Source organism: Emydura macquarii, unplaced genomic scaffold (genome assembly GCF_026122565.2).
Source record: "Emydura macquarii macquarii isolate MOO-44397 ecotype Brisbane River unplaced genomic scaffold, CSIRO-AGI_Emac_v2 contig_3328, whole genome shotgun sequence".
Classification (NCBI taxonomy): Eukaryota; Metazoa; Chordata; order Testudines; family Chelidae; genus Emydura; species Emydura macquarii.
The window spans coordinates 7,865,682-7,887,194 of record NW_027133465.1 but is presented as its reverse complement, the minus strand read 5'-3'; the positions used below and the strand labels follow the sequence as shown (position 1 = coordinate 7,887,194).

At 53.9% G+C, this 21,513-nt stretch overlaps 1 protein-coding gene across 7 annotated transcripts; it reads right to left on the bottom strand.

Annotated features, from left to right (window-relative positions):
- Window positions 1-5,425: 5,425 nt before the first annotated feature.
- Window positions 5,426-19,595, bottom strand: KCNE3 (potassium voltage-gated channel subfamily E regulatory subunit 3). Of its 7 annotated transcripts, XM_067533271.1 has the most exons (4): window positions 19,109-19,207; window positions 17,484-17,578; window positions 8,281-8,531; window positions 5,426-6,667 (listed from the first exon to the last, which is right to left on the bottom strand). In XM_067533271.1, the coding sequence occupies exons 3-4, from the start codon at window positions 8,292-8,294 to the stop codon at window positions 6,352-6,354; spliced, it is 330 nt and encodes a 109-aa protein (XP_067389372.1). In that variant the 5' UTR covers window positions 8,295-8,531; window positions 17,484-17,578; window positions 19,109-19,207; the 3' UTR covers window positions 5,426-6,351. The 7 variants fall into 7 exon arrangements, with proteins under 7 accessions (XP_067389372.1, XP_067389377.1, XP_067389374.1 ...); XM_067533276.1 differs by lacking the exons at window positions 17,484-17,578; window positions 19,109-19,207 and adding an exon at window positions 19,576-19,595; XM_067533273.1 differs by lacking the exon at window positions 17,484-17,578 and having other exon boundaries at window positions 19,109-19,202.
- Between the last annotated feature and the right edge of the window lie 1,918 nt (window positions 19,596-21,513).

The window sequence follows — 21,513 nt, the reverse complement described above, 5'->3', positions numbered from 1 at the left end:
ATGGTCCCCAGGCGCCGGAGACCCACGGTATGCCACTGGCTTGACATCAGCATCACAATGTCAGAGGCAGCCCAGGTTGGTGCACTTGGAGGGCTCAGTGGTCCTACAGCCCAGGTTGGTGCACTTGGAGGGCTCAGTGGTCCTACAGCCCAGGTTGCACCCCGGGGACCCTACCACACACCCCAATTCTGGGAAAAAGTGGCATAGGATCTTCAGCAACCACACCTGGTTGGGAATCTCAGGTTTACAGCTCCTCTAGTAGGTGGTCCAGCAGCACAGCCTCCCCTCCCCCGGCACCCTTGGCTCAGTACTGATGCCGGAGAAGCACCAACTCCTGCATCCTAAGCAGCATAGGATGGAAGGTTCATAATTGGCAGGAGAAATCAGAGCAAATCTGAATCCTATTTGATAAGGCAGTAAACAATCATGAATTAAAAGCTATTGCTAAAACAAATCCTCAAGTGCCTGAGGGTGTTCCTAGACACTGGCATTCTCTGACATCACCGCCTAGTCCTGTTCCTTTGTAGATAAAACCTGCTGACACGTGGAGCTCTTTATTTTCCTCTGCCCCATGAAGAGGCTGCATGATAAATGATCCACACCTCTGCTCGCTCCGCTGTGGGAAAAACACACCCACTCTGCATTGCTCAAGCCATGGGGTGACTCATGGGAGCGCAAAACGTTCTCGCTGACATCCTGAGAGGCACAGCGAACACACGGCTGTCTCTGGAAACAAACCGCCCAGGCTGTAGGTCACGGCAATTTTGGCTCCGGACCGTTATTTCACCTGCAAACTGTCGGTGACACAGGCAGCCCCAGAGCGAGTGCTACCAACATACCCACGGGTCAGCTGTGTGTCGACAAGAACAGTACAGGATGCGGACAATAACAGACCCATAGCTAGGTCTTGACACCACTGGTCCCTTAGTTCAAAGGTTTCTGGCTCTACGCATGGTACAGTTCAACTCTGTAATATATTGCTATTTATTTGGCGTTCAGCAGGGCTTAACAGCCCCATCCATTGGCCCAGGTGCTGTAGATGTGTTATTTGTATTATCCCGCCATCTAGGAGCCCCACTTATGGGCTAGGACCCCATTGTGCTAGGTGCTGATGTTATGCTGACTGACTCCAGTTGTCAGCAGGCAGGATTGAACCTGGGACCTCTGATGGTTAGGGTATGAGCCTCCACTGCATGACGTAAAAGCCCCATCGCTGAAGTGCACGCATCAATCACCCGTGGGCTAGGTGCCACTAGATGGGGCTAGAGCATGCAGTGTAACTCAGGCCTACTTGCTGTGGCAAACAGAACAAAAGACAGTCCCTGCCCCGCAGAGCTTACAATCTGTACATGGGAGACTCGCTTTGTGCACCCGAGCAAGTCCCCTAACCTCTCTGTGCTTCACTTTGCCAGCTGTACGGTGGAGCGAATAACCCTGCCTCCGAGGGGGCTGCGAGGCTGACAGGTACAGAGGTTTGTAAGCACCCTGTGGACATTGGATAGATGTCCCCTCAGAAATGCAAAGTAGTCTTAGCTTATTCATTCAGGAAAGCTTTGTGAGATACAGTGGTAAGACGGACGCTCCCTTATATCCGATTTATGAATATCACATAGGGCGCAAACTGTCGGGGGGAAGCTGAGAAAGAAAAAAAAGAGAACCAACATGCAGGCCATAAACGAGACGGGTGAACCTTCAAGTGACGAAACCTGGCCCCAGATTTGCACCACCAGAGCCAATACACCCTCCAGCAGGGGCCCGCCGGGAAGGGGCAGCTTTCTCCGAGCAGCAGAGAAGAGCCAATAACTGCTCCAGACCAGCTGCACAAATGGGATTGCATCTCTAAGGGACACCAGGTCAAATCCAGGCTAACATCACGACTGAACGTGGCTCAGAGATCCCAGGAGTTTGAGTAAACACCAGGAGTGAGGAATGGGCATGTCGGACGCTGACAAGCCAGCCACTGACCACCTGAGGTTAGGGAGAAACTTCTTCCCGGGACATGTTATTGCAGCCATTAGGGGAGAGAGGAAGGGGGGTAATACCTTCCACTGAAACCCCACTAGCCTCTGTCAGAGGTGGGCCACAGGCCATAGCGGGCCACTTCTCTGCTCGGGGATGGCTGTTTCTATGTGCCGAACCCTTTGGCTGGTATAAATCCACAGAGCGCCAGGGACTTCCTGGACCTCCCAGCTGAAACCAGCTGAGGCATCCAGCCCGTGACATTCACTAGAAAAAAGTGACATGCCGCTAAGCTCTGATAGGGCCCGTGGGGTTTAAACGATGCACCCTCTCTGCATGCAGAGCTGGCGTCTCCCGGGAATCCACGGCACGCAGCGGCGGGGAGTCTAGCTGCACCGCCCTGCAGAGCAAAGGGCCAGAGTTAAGTGCAGGACCTGGTAATGGATTTGTGGGTCTCTCTGCCGCTGAGCAGGAGAGGGCAGGCAGGTTGCCTGTGCCGATGCCCCACTCACTCTCCCTCTCTCTGAAGCAGCCTTAGCAGCTGACCCCCTGAGAAACCTGGACCGGAGGACGCAGGCACTAGCTCACCCCATGAGGAGGCCTCCTCCGGGGGGTGGACAGCAGGCCCCTGGATCCATAGGTTTGCTGGATGTCCACTTTTGGACCGGAAAGGGAACCTGGCAGTGTCCAGACAGCACGGCTGACCGGACGCTAACAGTGCGGCTACTAGTAACCAGCCTCTGCCCCCAAGGGGCAGGAAGAGCTGCACAGAGGCTGGACTGGGGGGCACCCTCCGGAAGTGCCTGGCTCCGACAGAGAGGGGTACCAGCGGCTCCCCCATCCTGCTGTCACCCCTCCCCTTGGCTCCCTGTCCTCCACCCTGCCCCAGTCACCCCCCTCATCCCCAGAGCACCTCTCCTTCGCCCATCTTGCCCCAGTCACACACCCCTGGAGCACCACCCTCCCTTGAACATCCTGCCCCACTCACCCCTGCACCCAAGAGCCCTGCTCAGCTGGCAGGGGGAGTGAGGTGGAGAAACCAGCAAGCGAGGGGTGGGGAGGGGAGCAGGGGCGGGGCCTCGGGGGAAGAGGCGGAGCAGGGGGAGGGGCCTCATGGGAACAGGGGAGGGGCCTCATGGGAACAGGCAGTGCAGGGGCAGGGCCCCGGGGGAAGAGGCGGAACAGGAGGCGGGGCCTCAGGGGAAGAGGTGGAGCAGGGGCGGTTGTGGAGCTGTGTGTCGGGTTTTGGCAAATCAGGAAGTTGGCCACCCTGGGTGGACGTGAGGCCTGAGTGAATGCGGTGGAGACCAGAGGAGGCTGGCTTGGCCCAAAGGGGGAGGTCTGACAATGCCTGACCCCTACTCTCCCCCTCCCACCCAGCAGCTAGTGCCACCCCCCTCCAGCCACAGGCACGATCTGTTCGCAGTGCCCCTGCTGCTGCCCCAGCGGCTCTGAGCCTGCCTGTCTGACACTGCTTCTGCTGCAGCTTCTGCCGGCCCTGGTCTCCTCCCCGGCTGGGCGTGCAGCTTCCAGGCCGCTTATTACCTTCCCTTCCTCTGCTCCAGCTCCCAGGATGCTGCGTCCCCTCACGGTCCTCTGGCTTCCTCCAGCCAGCCCGAGTCCTATACCCCCTGCCTTTTCCTCTTCCTTAGGCCATCACAGCACCTTCTAGAGGCTGAAATGGGTCCCTGCCCCTCCAGAACCGACCCATGGCTCAGTCCACTTGCCCCCAGCCCCTTACAGCCACAGTAATTTGCTCAGTCCAGAATGGGCCCGATTTCGAGGGCTCCCTCCCACAGTAACTCCTCCCAGGAAGCCCAAAATCCCATATTCCAGATGCCTCCCACCCACGCTCGGACTAGGGACAGCCCAGTGCCCCCGGCTGGGGCCTACGCTGCATTGTCTGACTCCTTCCCTCAGGTCCTGCTGCACTGAGTGAGGAAGGGGGAGCAACCGGGAAGAGAGGCCTGGAGGGGACGGCAGCGCTGTCCACGGGGAGTCCAGGCAAGCAGAGGGGCAACTGAGCGTCCCATTAGTGGCTGTTCTGCAGCCGTGGCAACTCCTCCTGGGTTCTCCCCATCACCACATGCAGGCGGAGCTCAATGTTCAGCCAGATTCCTCCTCCTCCAGCCCTCGGCTCCCGAGCCCAGCTTTGCAGATCTGTGCTCAGCCCCATAACTTGGACGCTGCTGTCTCTCCGCTGCGTCTCTCTCACCTTCAAGGAGACCAGGGTACAACCATCTCCGCCAAGCACAGTCACGTCTTTCAGTATCCAGAACACAGCCCTTCGCCGCTCCTCCTCCCTCCCCCCAAATCTCTCTTGAACACCCTCGTTGTTTGTGAACCCTTCCTACGCTGACTGGGGCGGGGATGGAGCCCTGGAACTGGGGTGACGTTCGGCTCTGGGTACTACGCCTTGCAGTCTGCTGTGTGCACGCAGGCAGCCATTTTGAGAGGCCGAATCTTCTTCAGTGTTCTGGGCACATGACAAATCTATTTGGTCAAAAAAGGTCAAACACACCTGGGCCTGTTTAGTCTTGAGAAGAGAAAACCGAGGGGGTGACCTAATAACAGTCTTCCACTCGGTTACGGGCCTTTGTGAAGAGGACGTAGATCAGATGTTCTCCGTGCACACTGAAGGAGGACAGGAAGAAACGGGCTTACCCTGCAGTGAGGGAGATTCAGGTTAGATGGGAGGAGAATTTTCTAACTAAGGGGACTTAAGCTCTGGGACAGGCTTCCAAGGGAGGCTGGGGAATCCCCGGCACGGGAGGCTTTTAAGAACAGACGGGACAAACCCGTCAGGGATGTTCTGCCTCAGTGCGGAGGGCTGGACTGGATGACTTGTCGAGGTCCTTTCCTGCCAAACATTTCTATGATTCTATGAGGTTCTACTGTACACGACTGGGTACATTTAGCCACTGGAAAAGGTAACGAAGCCACATTGGTCTTGTAACCAGCCATTTCGTGGTCACGAAGAAAATCCCTTCTAGAAACACCTGCATTTTTAAGCACCAGAAAGGTCCGTGCACCCCTGTCATTCTGATCCTCTCTAACCATGACCTGAGAACTACTCCTACAGGCCATATAACAAGTCAGCTGGGTCCTTAGCTGGTGGAAAGCAGTGTTGCTCGGATGAATTTGACCCCATATGTTTAGTTTTACAGGAAGACCGAACTTGGTACTTCTTTCCACCAAGAAGTTTCAACCTGCAGTCCACAAAAGCAATCAGCATTCTAGCGAAGTTTCATACTGCAACAGACTGGTTAGTGCATGTATGTGCACCACCGCCCTCTCCTGGATGGAATCAGAACTGCGCCAGTGTGTATCATAGGCCCTATATTGCTAACAAGTCCCTTTCAGCTACAGCTGTAGAAGCCTGTGCTTTTGGAATAGGAAGATCGGAGCTCTACCTCCGCTGTCCCAATGAAGTTCTGAGTAGCCATTGTGTGCAACAGAGCGATAATGGTGTGTGCTACATGGCCAGGGATTTATTAAAATGCAGAACAGTTCACGCAGTGCAGGGAACACAGCTTGGCTCACTGTGCCCTCAACCCCCGGGGCAGAGACCAGTGGGAGCTCCATGTTCTCAGCCCCACTCGAGATCACCCCCCCCCCCCTGAACATTTCCCCTTCTTCCAAATTTGTTCTCTAGCTGCTGCCCTGAGATTGCCATTAGACTTCAGGGCGCACATGCACAGCGATTGGCTGACCGGATGCGGAGGGACAAACTAAACAATCCGATTCGCTCAGCTGCCAGCCATTCCTTCTCTGCTAGAGGTATCTTGACAGAGGTCTCTCTCCACACTGAGGCCGGGTCACAGCACCAATGTTCTGGAGTCTAGGTGGAGACAGGAGGGGGTGCCCTCCCCTACTGCTCCCACCCAGGCCCCTCACTGTGTTGGACTCTGTGCTGAGCCGCGTGCACCAGGCAGCTGGATCTCCGCATCCCTTTATCTCGGATATCACATGGCATCCGGCATCACAATAATTGAGAACGTGTAGCGCCCCATGCACCTTCACACTGGAGCAAAGGATTGTGGGACACACGTAAGACCTTCCATTCGCTTGTCCCTGTGCCCTTTGGAGGAGGACGAGGTAGGCAGGAACTTTGCAACTGGCGCAGAGCAAGGCAGGACAGGGCCTGTCGGCGAGTGTCCAGAGCCGTCACACGACTATTCTGCGGCCTCTAAGATCTGGCTCTCTCTGCCCATGTGCAAGGCCACGCCTGCTAGTGTCCCTTTGCACTAAGCGTGTCCACGGGAGCAGGCTGGAGCCGTGCGTTGGCTCCTCCGAGAAGGGTTTGATTGGACCAGGGGAAAGGGCTCCTCCCGTCAAAGGAGGCAGACGCCCGCGGCTGCACACGTCCTTGCAACGGCGTCCCTGCCCGGCTCAGATCATAGACACCCTGTTCTTAATGTAGACGTGATAGGGATCGCTCCGCTTGTCCACCTTCCTGGACTTGGTGTAGCCCAGAATCAAACTCCCCACCGTGGCAGCAAACAGGATCATAACGAACAAGATGTACAAGTAGGAATAGTCGTCTTTGCTGGCCAGCTTGGCCTGGCTGCCGTTGGCCTGGTCGGGTGGGCACAGGAGGGCACCGTGAAGTGTTTGGTTCAGGGCCTTCAGCACCGAGTGAAGGCTTTGGTACCACGTCTCCGTCAGGTTCCCCACCTCCATGGCCTTGCAACGTCCAGGGAACTTTCTGCCGGGATAAAGGGGGGAAAGTGAGTTCAATCTGGCCTCTCTGGGGGAAGAGAAGGGGGTGTGCACACAATATAGAAAGACCCACTGCAATCAGTCTCAGAGCCCGGGTCAACTCCCTGGGCTTGCATTGCAGGGCTAAATATAGTCGTGTAGACGTTTGGGATTGGGTTAGAGCCTGGCGAAGGGGTGGGGCTCAGAGGCTGGGCTCTAGCCAGAGTCAGAATGTCTACACTGCTGCTTTAGCCCTGCAGCAGGACCCTGAGTCTGCTGACCCGGGCTCGGAGACGCCCTGCTGGGAGGGGGCGCGTTTCTGCAGCTTATTTCGCAAAGGTTGGAGGGAGCTTACAAGTCACACTGCTGCCAGACAGACCCTGCGCTCGTGCTGGCTGGCAGGCACCCGTGTCCAACTCGTGCATGTGAGTGAGAGGGGATCGAAGTGCCGGTGGCAGATAACGTAACGCTGTGATGTCACCATCCCTCAAAGGATCCCAAAGTCTAATCCCAATGTATTACCATCCACAGACATGCCAGCAGCCCTGAAATGCAGCCACCCCGGTGCACAGCACAGCAACCAGACTGCGCAGAGTGGGGACATTTCGGCCAGATACATTTTGGAAAGCCCCTGGTCTTAGGTAGGGAAATCCGGCTCCCTTCCTCTGGGGATGCAGAGGGCCCCGGCAGCAAGGCAGTCACAACACATCCATTGCAGGGCAGAGGGGGCAGGATTTGTGGAGTCTGTAGGGAAGCTTTGATGTAGGCCTTAGAGATCAGGACTATGGAGGGGTTCTCCATGCATGGCTCTGAAGATGGATTGAGCTGGGGCAGGTGGGCTATCTACCAGAGCCCTAAGCTCTGGTGAACAGGGGACTCGGGGTGGGTAAGCGGAGCCCACTGACAGTAATGGCCATGTTGCCTCTTTAGGCCAGACGGGGCAGGAAGCTGTCAGGGTCTGGCACAGGAGGAAGGATCTTCCCCCACCAAAAGTGCCACGAGATCTTCAGCGTCCAAGAGCAGCTGTGAAATGGCGCAACGCTCCGTTCGGCCCACCTCGGAAGGAGGAAGGGCTGGGCCAGCCTGCAGCCCCAGGCCTGGCCTTCCAAGGAGGTTCAGGGTCTCCACCCCACGGCCTGCTTCAGGTCCGTGTCTCTCACGCTGCGCTCCACCAAAGCGCTGGTGATTACCCACCAAGCAGGGGCCCCAGCAGAGGTTCTCCTCGTATTTTGGCTTTGCACCGCCCCTCTGGCGGCCACCCTAGGACTTTCCTTCAGCCACTCAGGAGCGACAAGCTACAGATGGGTCCCTTCCTTCCCCAGCCGGCAGCTCTAGCTCCAGCCGGCCCTCCGAGGACCCCAGGAGCAGAGCGCAGCAGGGTGACGACCACCCGGCAGTGCAGGGTCTCCACCTCCACCCAACACGGCCCCTGTACCTGGGTGAGCTCCAGTGCTGACCAGCACACTCCCTTCATTGTGCTCCCATTGTGCGATATAAGACCCTGGCTGGACAGATGCACACTCAGCCCCTGTCCATTGTGGGCTGGGGCAGCCAGAGAGCAATCCTCCCCGGGGACCTGACCCCACAGCAGGTAAGCAAGAGCCAATCCTTTGTACTTACACAGGGTCTCCCATCCAAAGAAGGGGCCATGTGGCGACAGCATCAGCCCCGGCGTGGAGATGGGCAGGGCGCGGTACAGAGATCCCGGTCACACAAGAAGTCACAGATGGGCCCCCCTTGGGGCAGTCCCTCTCAGAGAGGCCGGAGACCGACTAGGCCTGCAGCGCGCGTAGCCCTCTCCCTTCTCCAGCGGCCCATTGGCGGGGTGGGGTGGCGGAGCTGACCCTGTCGCTGCCTTCACGGGGCCCGTCCTGTGGAGAGACAGAGGATGAGGGCTGTCAATCGGGCACCTCTCACTGGTGCGATCATTCACTGAAACATTAAAATGGGAAAAGCTCTCTGGGGCAGGCACCATCCTCTTGGTTCTGCGTCTGTACAGCACCAAGCACAACGGGGCCCTGATCTTGGACTGGGGCCCTAGTTTAACCCACGCCACGTGTGGTTCTCTGCCCCCCTTTAGGGGCGAGACCACAGAGATTTAAGAGGGCGCTATGGATCTGATCATTTAAGCAGGAGAGGCTGATGCTTCTGGATTCAGAGCTTCAAGTTCACAATCCCAGCAGACAATCCACCCAGGACTCCGGCACGCGAGGCACTGTTGCAACGCAGCAAACCAACCCGCTGATGAAACCTGCCGAGACTTCAGAAAAGCTTTTGTCTCACTCAGGGGCTAGACTTCGAGTCTGCTCCAGTTCTCGCTGCTCCACGGCCCTGAGCTGGTCTCCCCTTCCCCACGGATGGCTATTTTGTACGAAAACCAGAGAGGATGTAAAAGCCAAACTGACTGAACAGTGAATCTGGGGAAAGGTGAGCCCCCGGCATGGGTGGAGGTGCAGGAAATCCCTGAAATAAAGACGGGTGGAAGGGTGGACACAGGGATCTTGCAGGAGGGGACCGGAGGGACACCAGAAGCACTTGACGTGTGCAATGCACTCATCCTACAGCAGCACCAAAGTGTGTGCCTCTCTAGTTAAACTACCCCCCAGAAACACCGCACAGTGGGGCAGCATTGGGCACTTGAAGCTTCAGCTGGGGAGTTAATCACAGCTACTTGCCCGGGCTCGATCCTTCGAATTGCTGAGTGGCGCCAAATGCCCTCGAGTCCCAAGGACGTGTAGGGCATGCAGGGTGTCCCCAGGATCAGGCCCGTGGCAGTAATTGGGCTGACAAACTGACCTGAATTGTGAGCCCGGCTGTAAGGAGGGAACGTTCCTACAACAGCACGACCACCTCTGGTATTCAGTGTTGATGGGAAAAGGGGCAAAGGGAAGACAGGAAGAGGGAAGTAGTCCAAACAAAAAGGCCTGTTGATATAGTTCAGGGGCCGTGTTAACGCCATTCCTGGTAACCGAGAGACGGGTGAGACTGAAAACCAATGGACCAGAATTGGTGTGTTGGAAATTAGGTCTGTTCGGCAAAGCAGCTAATGCAGGGAGGGGCTATTGCACCATCACTCCCTTCTGGAGCCCCCAAAAGAAAAAAAAAACTTGGGGGGAGGGAAAAAGCCGGCTGGCAACCATCGCTGGCTGAGAGACCAGAGAACAGGAAAGGAGTGAGATTCCCCACTTCGGCTGCCACCCCCACCGTCTCTTGGGGCCCAAGATCCACCATGACACCGTCGGGCCTCCGTCTTCCTCAGAAACATCCCGACAAGGCCCCGCCGTCTCCACCGGCTTCGGCTAAATCCCAGCGACCACCTGGGATGCGCGACTTTGAGTCCTCCCTCTCTCCTGTGGTGCTCTTCTCCTTCCCCGCCTCATTTCTTCTCTTTGTTCGCGCCCTCCTTTCACCTTCTGCTCAGTACAAGCCTGGCTTAGCCAGCCGAGACGGGGTATTTTGCCACACAGTTGTAAGCCTGTGACCACAGAGGCAGAAGAAAGCCCTGCACTAAACAGCCCGACGCTGGTACCAGCTTGCCAGGTCTCTGCGGGTACGTCAACACTGCAGCGAAAGACCCGCAGCGCAGCCGAGACTGGCCCGGGTCAGCTGACTGCTCAGCTATCAAATGGCAGCATAGGAGATCAGGCTGTGCCTGGAGCCTGGGCAATGAGACCCCGCGAGGGAGGGTCTGAGAGATCGAATGAGGGCTGTGCCGAGTGGCTCTGCCTGGAGCCTGGGCAATGACACTGCTATTTTTAGCCTTGCAATCTGAGGCCCCCTCTCTCGTCCCCCCCCCCCCCCCCCCCCCGAGCCCAAGTCAGCTGACCCGGACACTGAGACTCAGGCCACGTCTGCACTACAGACCTCAATCGGTATAACTACATTGCTCAGGGGTGTGAAAAATCCACACCCCTGCACAATTTAGTGATACCGACCTAACACCTGCTGCGGACAGCGCTGCGTCATCAGCTGAGCTTGTCCTGCTGGCATAGCTACCGCCTCTCGGGGAGGGGGATTAACTACGCCGATGGGAGAAGCTCTCCCGGCGGTGTACGAGTGTCTTCACTTAAGCGCTACAGAGGCGCAGCTGCATCAGTGCAGTGTTTTAAGTGTAAACCTGCCCTCAGTGGCGTGGGTTTTTATTGCAGCATGTACTAGGCCCATGTTTCTCTAGCTGCCAGCTACAAGAGCCAAACACCAGGGACAAAAGCTCCATTTTCTATCTTTGCTTTTCCGTCTCCCTTTTGTGCACGTTTGTCGTGTTTAGTCTCCTGAAGAACGGGACCAGACTTTAACAAGAGCCGTTCTCCAACCCAGAAAGAACAGTCAGGACCATCTTTCATATTATCGAACACTGTCGCATGGGGATGTCCCTCTAAAAACTCTCCAGCTGATGGGAACAAGGAATGAACCGCTTTAACTGTTTCTCCTTCTTTTCTGAATGTTCACAAAAGGATTAAACAGGGTGTTCACGGATGTGTTTGCCAAGATATTAAGCAGACTGAGGTCCGTGTACCCGAATCCCGAACCTTGTTTAAAACTGTTTAATGTTGAACATTAACACCTTTAACTCTTTGTGCCCACATGTTCCATCAAAATAAACACAATCAGCTCCAGGACTGACCATGCCAGTGTCTAACAGTCCCACAGAGTGAAGCCAGCAGCTTTTGGCAACAGGAGATTTGTTACATGCTTCTCCACTTAGTCTAAGACTAACAAAAAGAAATAAGCCAATGTTCCAAATTCCTCCCTGGGGTGAGCCCATTGGAGTCAGTCATGCCTGGAGGGACTGGCTCCTGGTAGCATTAAAGGGTGCTGGTGTCCTGGCTAACACCTCCCATATTTATCATGCACCATGAAAAATGGAGCTTAATTTTCCCTGGTAAACTCCTCTCTTATTTCCCATTGTTCTTCTTTAGTCACTGAACATGGATTGTGCAACTCCCATCACACTGGCAACTCTCCCAGTCCCAGGATGAGGGCAGGAGAGCCTCACATCATCTGCCATGAATTCTGAGCAGCAGGGGCATGAAGATGTGCTCTAAGGAAGTCCCATCCCATCCTGCCAAGCCAAATGCATCACAGCTGCAAAATGAGACTTGCGAGGACACGGCGGTTAAAAACACGGGGTTATCAAATGGGATGTAGGCATAAAATCCAGGCATAAAACTGAGCTCCCAACTACCTGTGGTTCTACACTGTTCGCCAGGGCAGGGGCGATAACCCCAATATCTTGGCCAAACTCAAATCTGGGTCATCACATTCTGCCTGCCTCCATCCCTGCTGCAGCTTCCACTGGACACTGGAGTGGCCTTTCCTTCCTGTCTTTCTTGTGCACTATTAAAAAGCTAGTGTTCCACCCCCAACTAAATCACCCCAGCCAAGGCTTTGCCAAGCCACAGCTTAAAAACCTCTAAAGAAGGAGATTCCACCACCTCCCTAGGTAACCCATTCCAGTGCTTCACCACCCGCCTAGTGAAAAACTTCTTCCTGATATCCAACCTAGACCTCCCCCACTGCAACTTGAGACGATTGCTCCTTGTTCTGTCACCTGCCACCACCGAGAACAGCCTAGCTCCATCCTCCCTGGAACCCCCTTCAGGTAGTTGAAGGCCGGTATCAAATCCCCCCTCACTCTTCTCTTCTTCAGACTAAACAAGCCTAATTCCCTCAGTCTCTCCTCGTAAGTCATGTGCTCCAGCCCCCTCATCATTTTTGTTGCCCTCCGCTGGGAACTCTCTCCAGTTTGTCCACATCTTTCTTGTCGTGGGGGGCCAAAACTGGACACAATACTTCAAATGTGGCCTCACCGGTGCCAAACAGAGGGGAATAATCACTTCCCTCCATCTGCTGACAACGCTCCTGGGTAACAGTGACAACAGCCCTTTGCCACATCACAGTCTTGAAGCTTAAACCAGGGTCGGCGTCCTTTGTTTGCCTGGACTTGGCTGCCTTTACAGCCGCATGTCCCGCCCTGCCAAGGAACTGCCCAGCACCAGAGGCACTCGCGAGGAAGCAGATCAGTAGTTCTCAGACGTGCCCTGCTGAGCTGCTTTGGTGGCCTGGGAAATTCAAGAGACCAAGGAGTGAAGCAGCAGGGGAGCCATGGGGCGTTGAGACGGAAGATGATCCATTAGAGGAAGCTTTACACCACCCGCATAGCGAAGATGCTGGTAAAGCCCTGCCCAAGGGGCTTCTATTGTCTGGTGGCAATATCACTTCTTCCTATGGGCTGGTGATCAGACGCATGCTGGCTTGCACCCACCCTGGTGGGAGGGAAGATTTGACGGGATACCAGCCTCCAGAGATGGGCAGAAGAGACCTTGGTTTAACACCTCATCTGCAGCATGCCGCCTCTAAGGGCTTGTCTACACAGGGAAATTTGCCGGCATAATTATACCTTTCCAGTTATACCCGGGAGCCATTTTCAAACGACTCATGCTGCTGACAGGGATCGGGTGGCCCCTTCTGGAGACTGAAGCTGGCTTCCCACAACAGAGGCAACAGTAGAGCAGGCATCCCCGTGCCATCCACTTGTATCCCACACTTGCATGGTGTGACTCTCTGTGCCACTCAAGCAGCCGGACCACATTGAGGTTTATGAATCGGCGCCTGGTTTTGAGCTCAGAGGGAGGGGTCTTTTAGATCAGACTTGTGTGTCAAGCTGCAGTCTGATGCTGGCTGACCAGGTGCCAGCTCATGCGATGGTCCCCAGGCCTCTGCGGAACACAGACCAATACCAATACAGACGGAATCGGTCTGGCTTCCTCTGTTAGTATTTAGTGTGCTCAAAAATGTCCTTCATGTTTAGCTTTCATTGAATGCTTGTAAGTTGCTGCATGCATCAATCTCACTTAGAACATCTGTGTCCCATAGTGTAAGGTAATATTAAAGCATTTGTATTACAAACCTCTGTCGCTGCAGAGACATTAACTAGTCTGAAGTGCTGATCTCCAACAGAAGGTGTTACTTCCTGCCCAACAAGGAAAGTCCAACACCAGGCGAACCATTGTGGAACATTAAAGAGGACCAAAGACTTTGGTGATTGTTCTGCTCCCCACGAAGATGAGTCTTGCAAGTGAATTCCTCCCATCAGTTGAGTTTGCAGCTCAAAGCACAAGGAGGGGAAAAGAATAAACCCTAAGAAGAAGGAACTGTATATACTGCTTGGACTCTGGAAGGCAAAGATTACTAGGCATAAACGGAGGAACCCCAGTGCACAGCCTGGGTTAACCTAAAGGACGTATAAAGCTTGCTTATTATAGAATCTTCTATTACTTTTTGAAACTGGGTTGGAACTCATTTGTGTGTATATGCATTCACCTGCTTTAGCCTTGTAAATAACTCTGTTTCCTTTTCCTATATATCAAATCTTTATTATAGGATGGGCTACAAGTGTCATCTTTGATGTGAGACCTACAGTGCAACTGAACTGAGGGTAAGTGACTGGTCTTCTGAGACTAGGAGTAACCTGAATATTGCTGTGATTCTTTGTGTAAGGGACCATCTATCACAAAGGTAGGCTCACTTGGGTGGTGAGACCTATTGGAACACCCAATTAATTGTCTGTGACTCCACGTTAAGGCTGCTATAGTGCCTGAGGAGTTTCACACTTGATAATTGGTTGGTGAAATCTCAGTATAGAACTCACCATCAATTTGAGGCTTGTGCCTTGGTTCTTAACAGACTGCCCTGAGGCTGGTACTCAAGATCTTGAGTCACTGCAGGACAGCTTGACAGAGGTCGCAGGTTCAAGCCCGACTGCTGTTTACATGCTCAGGGGTATCACTTTACAAGTGGTGGCTCTTTGAGGAAGCTCAGCAGAGCGGAGCTCAGAATGAAGTTCCCTATAGAGGGGGAGGGTCTCTTAGCTCAAAGCCAGCAGGAGAGTCATAATTCTCTGTGGTCCAGCCACTAGAGGAAGAAAACCACACTAAGCAAGCATGGATTGATGGCATACTCCGTGCCCCAGCCATACTCTAGAGGAACCACCAATCTCCCCACTGGGGGAAAGAGGATAATTCAGTTAGCCCCTGACCTCTTGTGGTGGTTGTTGTGACCTAAACCCAGGACCAAGACCACCGAGTTTATCTCATAGGTCGCTGGGTAAGCCATCAGATGGTAACAACCATCAGCCAACTCCTGACACAGGCTATTGACCTGGTGCTGGGAGGGGCTGCAATTCACGATCAATCCCATCAGTGAACAAGTTCCCAGCTACGCCTCTCTGAAATGACAATAAGGCTCTGTACTTCCAACAGGGCTGGTCGGCCCAAGCTTCCTGCCAGGGTGAGAAGCTGGCTTCTGCGGCTCCAGCACCAAAGTAAAGGATAATTCTCTCCGTCATTCAGGGTCTGGCGTGGGTGTGGAGTTGAATACCTGCTGATGTATCCCACGAATGCAGCAATTGTTCTGTGTCAGAGGGTAAACGGATTGCTCGGGACGTCACCTGCTAAGGAGTTGTGTTGCATACAGCTCTTGGGCATTTGTCAGGCCTATTGTTGCAATCCCCTTTCTAATGCCTTGGGAAAAGTGAGGCCTGGTCTACACTACAGAGCTCGGTTGACGTAAGCTGCCTTGGCCTGACCTAGCTGTGGAAGCGTCTTCAGTTAAATCTGCCTCCCTTCGACATAAGCGCCTCTCTACACAATTTAGTAACACCACCTCCGCGAGCAGCAGAGTCAAAGTCAATGTAATTAGGTTGATGCAGTGTCAGTGTAGACACGGTGTTGCTTACATCGACTGTTACTGGCCTCCAAGAGCCATCCCACAATCACCCACACTGACTACACAACCGATACAAGCACTCCTGGTGAGGACACACACCGCCAACACAAGGAGCCACATGTGCACACACACAAGCTATTTAATAACTGCGGTGGCTGTATGCCGATGTAAGTTAGGTCAACATAATTTCGTAGTGTAGACATAGCCTTAGACGGACAGGGTGGGTGGACCAACTTCTGCTGGCGCAAGAGATAAGCTTTTGAGTTCTACAGAGTTCCTCTTTAATTCTGGGAAAAGTTTACAGAGAGAAGTCGTGGGCTGGCTGTGGGGTACAGGATAAAAAGGTACAGAGGTACAGGATACAGGATCTGATGTCATGCCCTTCTTTGCATGGAACCATTTCAACTAAATGTTTGCTCACTTCGGCTTGAAAGCCCTTATTTCAGTGGATCTTGAATCTCCTACTTCATGTGAACGGCCATACTGGGCCAGGTGTACGGTCCATCTAGCCCAGTATCTTGTCTCTCACAGTGGCCAGTGCTGGATGCTTCAGAGGGAATGAACAGAACAGGGCCATTATTGAGTGATCCATCCCCTGTTGTCCAGTCCCAGCTTCTGGCAGTCAAGGTTTAGGGACATCCAGAACATGGAGTTGCAGCGCTGACCATCTTGGCTAATAGCCACCGATGGACCCTGTCCTCCATCAACATCTCTCTTTTTTTTTTTTTTTTAACCCAGGTACACTTTTGATCTTCACAACATCCCCTGGAGGTAAGGGAAAAATGTGCCATTCAGATGATGGATCTACAAGAGAGTTGTAGGCCTGGCTTCATATGAGTAATTATACATGGGGGAAGCCTTATTTCTTGGAGGACAGGATTAGAGAAGTAAATGGATCAGCAGGCTGGAAACAGAATGTCTGGACTAGCTAAAATAAGGGAGAACACCCAGGGAACCATTTATAATGGACAAGATAATGGATAAACGAAGCCTGGAACAGAAGATGAGGTACAGGGTCGTGCATAGACAATGCGGAGATTGGTTCCTACAAAGTGACCAAGCCAATCCCAAATGTGTGATGTGACATACAGTAAATGCCACATGACGTGTAGATGTGTATAAAGGAAGAGGTCTGCTGTGTACCTTTGCATGTGTGGTGCGCCCTGTACCCAACCCCCTATACTTGGGGCTGATCAACTCAGCCTTGCTTTGCTGAATGCTAAATAAAGGAACCTAAGTGACAAGACTGGAGTCAAACTGAGTTCTTGGGGAATCAAGGGGAAGAAGTCTCAGGGGAAGCCCAACACAGTTGTGCCATGACTTAGACCCACTCGTCTGCAGCAGGTACCCCTTAAAATAAGGGTCACAACCTAGCATTAAGGGAAATGGCATTGGAAAGGTTTAAGGGTTAATTATAAAGAAGTTAGCACCACGCTGAAGACGTAGGAGTTCTGTTGAATGCCACTGACATTTTCAAAAAATTGGGCCCAATGGAAAAAATAGTACCTAGTTTTTCCCCTAAGGCAAAGACGAGCCAGATCAAAGCAGTTATTTCACGAGAATTATTTCTGGTGGCTAAAAATTAACAGTCAAAATGCGTCACCTTAAGGAATGAATGTAAAAAAGCATAAAGAGCAAATAAAAGTTGTAAAAGAAGAAAACAAGTGAAATGGAAAAACTTCCTAAAAGTCAGGAAGAAAACAATGTCCGTTACCTATTTGCATAAATCCAAAGTAAAAAGCAGCCTTCCTTCCTTCCAGGACGGTATTTAGTGAGTACAGCTTTGCAGGAAAAGTGTACTAAGTTAAAAAACAATTGCAAAACACACAAAAAATACGCTTATAGCCCCCCCAAAAAAGTCACTTTAAAAATAAGTAATTAAAAAAGCTTTTGCACAAATAAACCTTGCAGAGTTCAGAGGGAATTCAAAATTTGGATTTTTAATCACAGGGGTTTGAAGGCTGGGGGTTTTGTTTAAACCAATCCCTAATGCACATGGTGCCAGGCTTTACATGTATGTCAGCATTTAGTCACTGAAATACACAGTTCATTTCAAGGGGTAACGACCCACATAGGGTAGGTATCTGCATAATTACCTTCAGTATCTCCGTAAATCAGTCTTTGTCTTCTCTTGTGGTTGATTCACGTAACAGGTTTAGGAGTGCGGCTTCTAATTAAGGGTATACCTAGACTGGCATAAAAGGCAGCTTTTTGAAGTGAGTTAGCAGACAGACTTTAAAATCCTGGTGTGGACAGGACAAGCTGTATTGTAATATGGGTCAGCTGGAATTGTTTAAATACCTCTTGTTCTGTCCACAACACTGGGGTTTTAAAACATGTTGGCTAAATTGTTTTAACCAACCTGTGTTGCAAACACACCTTTTTTCCTAGCTTAGACAAGCCCCAAGGCTTTAATTCTTTACAAAAAAGTAAGAGGTTTATGCTTTCATTACTGAAAGTCACATCTAACTCACGTGATTGGCCCATGTTGGTTCAAGCTACATATGCCCAATTTACTATTTCCAGTCTCCTGTAACAAAACCATAGTCACCTAGGATTTCCTAGTTCCCATTATGCTGCACACCACGGCCACTTCAAATTCACAGTGACAGGTGAAAGCCCCGATCCTCCTGCTCCAAAAGCATTAGCCCACGCCACTTTTTATTATTGTTTGTATAATAGTGCCCAAGAGCTCTAGGCATGGACCAGGACCTCATGGTGCTAGGTGCTGTACAAACACAAAACAAAATAGTCCCAGCTCCCAAAGAGTTACAAGGAGAATCTCCATTAGCTGTTAGAAGCATAATGCTTATGACATAGTTTAGTGGCTCTCACTCCATCCAGTGGAGGGCAGTCAAGTAACAACTAATTATTCAACCAAACTTAGCAGGACCTGCACACCAAGAGCTACCTCTACCTTCCCCCCGTTCCCCTGCTAATACAAGGCTGGCTAAACAAGGCTTTACCAAGCTCTCAAGAGGACATTCAGATTTGGGGAGCCAAGAAGGAGGAACATTTTTTTAGCCCAAAGGTTAAAACTTTCTGAACAAAAAAAAATCAAAGCCCTGGAAAGGGGGCGAGGGGTTAGGAGCAGCTCCTCAGCCCAGCTCCAGTGCAGTGGGGGTTCAACCTTTTTTCATGTGCAGACCCCTAAACGGTTTTGAAGGGCAGTGCAGAGAACCTTGGACACGGTCTAGGGACCCTCGGGCCTGCAGACCGCAGGTTGCAAAGCACAGCTCGAGCATCAGTGCCTGGCTTTGTAGCAGCGCCGGGTCCCAGGCACAGGCACAGGCAGGCTGCACAACACGGGCAGGGGCAGGGGCAGGGGTACGGCCAGACCCGCTCCGTTAGGACAAACCCCCCTTCCCCCAGCCCCACACACACATATCTCCGGTGTTTCATCTTGGGAGTCCCCGGAGCAACCCTCCTGCAGCAACCGGCCAGGGGGCTGGGGGGTGGGAGGGATCGGGGGTGCGGGACCCGGGGTCAGGAAGGAGGTGAGGTCTGAGGCCAGGGGGTGCGTTTGGGCTCTTTGGGGGAAGGTGCGGGGGGCTCCCTAGGGAAGGAGCAGGGAGGCTCGGGAGGAGCCCGGGGGCAAAGCGAGGATCCCGGGGACCCCCAAGCAGCGGCACCGAGCGCTGGCTCTGCGCTGCGCCTTCTCCCGGCCGGACCGGGCCGGCCCCGTCCCGCGCCCCGGCCCCGGCCCCGGCCGGTCACTCACCCGCCCGCCGCTCCCGAGTCGCTCCCCACTGGCCGCCGGCGGCTGCGGCACGGGGAGGCCGGGCCGGGCCGGCCGCGCTGGGACGGGGAGCGGGACGGGAGCGGCCGGGTTAGTCCCGGCTCCGCCCCTGCCCGTCCCGCCCCGATCCCGGGGGCTGGGCCACCTCCCGCTGCTGCCCCACACTGCCCCCGCGGGGAGCCCCTGCCCCTGCCCGGGGCGCCTCCCACCTGGCCGGTGCCCCTGCACCTGCAGCCTCGGGCGGTGGGTCCCTGTTCCCTCCACCACCCAAGGGGCACCGCACACGTCCCTGGCCCCCAAGGCTCCTTGCCAGGGGTCCCAGCTCCCTGCCATGTCCCCTGGGGTCCCAGCTCCCTGTCCTGATCCGTGCCCGTGGCCCCTGAGCAAGGGGTACCAGCTCCCTGCCACATACCCCAACCCCCGGGCCAGGGGTCCCAGTTCCCTGTTACCATCCATGGCCCCTAGGCCAGGGGTACTGGCTCCCTGCCACATACCCCAACCCCCGGGCCAGGGGTCCCAGCTCCCTGTTACCATCCATGGCCCCTAGGCCAGGGGTACTGGCTCCCTGCCACATGCCTCCGGCCCCTGCTTGGCCCGAGTCGTCACCCTGACGGATGCAGAAGTCTTGGGGAAGTCAAGAGGCGCTGAAAGGGCTGGCCCAGCATTTCCCCCATCTGTGCTCTTTCCGGTTCCTCTTCTCCCTGCCAGATCACCCCTGGCTGCTGCCTCCAGCCTCCTCGTCCTTTGGCCTAGAGCGGGCTGGGTCACCCACTGTTTTTGGTACCTGGAAAGAAGTGACCCCTTTGTGCTCTGCTGTGGCTGGCAGCGCGGGGAAGCATAATCCCCAGAAAGCAGGGGCAGCAGCCAAGACCCTGGAGGTGATTAAGGGCAATTGATGATCTAAGCCCAGGGCTATCTTTGGAAGGATGCTGCACGGTTGGTCCCCTTGTTTGTTCAGTGTGTGTATAACAGGTGGGTTGGCACGGAGATGTGGGCCATACCATTTGCTGTATGTGGAGAAGATCCACGTAGCTCCATTATGGATGACCCTACTGGTGGAGAGGCCTGGCTACCTGCAGCCTGCTGGAGACTGGGCCCAGGGTGGGGTCTCTTTGGGTGAGACTCCGTCAGGACCAGGCACAGGTCATGTTGTTAGGGTGGGGGAAGTAGCTAGAAGAACTGGCTGGAATTTTTTCAGCTCTGCCAACTGATGGCAACTGGTCACGTGTGAATGAGCCTAGCGAGTTAGGGGCGTTCTGAGACTTGAGGCTGCTGCCGGGGGCTTAGATAGCGGAGGGGACACATGTCCCTTGAGCATTCTCCAGGAGAGCCCCTCACCTCTAGAACCTGCTTCCCGCCCGGCTCTGCCAGGACGCAGGGGCTGCACTGCCAGGCTCATGAGAGAAGTAGACAGGGGATTGGACCTAATGACGGTTGGGGGAGGGGGGGGCAGTGGCGTCGGATCTAAGCTATTGCATGTAATATTGTAGTTACTTTGAATAAGGCATCTGGTAACCCCTCACCTTTCCCCCTTCACCCCCCTCGAACTTGGGATTGGCTTTTCCATTAGTTGTGTTCTATAGACCCAAATAGACACGCTTCCCCTCCTTCCCACGCCGGGCTTTGTGCGCGTGGGGTTTGCCCATGTGCATTTGGAACTCGATCTAGGCCTGTACCCCAATGACCCCATTGACTTCAGCGTGACTACCGCGAGCCAGGACTGCTCCCCTGGTAGAGGTCGTGGGGCGGGGTATCCAGGCGGTGGTGTAAGGTGTTTTGCGCACATAGGATTTGGCAGGCACGGATAACTGTCTGAGGTCTGGGAGTGGATGTCTGAGAGCACTAGTATTTAATCTCTTACTAGAGAAACCAGCATTTCACAATCCTGGCTTCAGGCAAAGGAAGGGAACAGCATGTGGGTCCACTCCCACTCCCATTGAAAACAAGGTCAAAACTCCCATTGACTTCAGTGGGAGCAGGCTGCCCTGTGCTATTTGTGCTTTGTGGAATGACTGTAATCCAAACTGAGTCCGATCTCCATGGACCCTAGCTCATTAATAGACAAACCTAAGAGATATACCCGAGTTACTCTCCGTTTTGGTTGTCTGAAGTGTATCTAAGAATCTTTGGGGATGGGTGCTCAGCTGGTAACCCGAACATGTGCCATACAGACTTCTTGAATGCACCTTCGTCACAATCTGTAATGTATTTATAGTCAGGACACCCCTGGGAGGCAGAGCAGTGCTATTATCCCCATTGCACAGCTGCAGATCTGAGACTCAGAGGCCAAGTGACTTGCCACAGGTCACATAAGAAGTCTAGGGCAGCGTAGGGACTTGAGAATGGATGTTAACCTTGGTGTCCTGGCTAAGTTCCAGTTGGTGTAG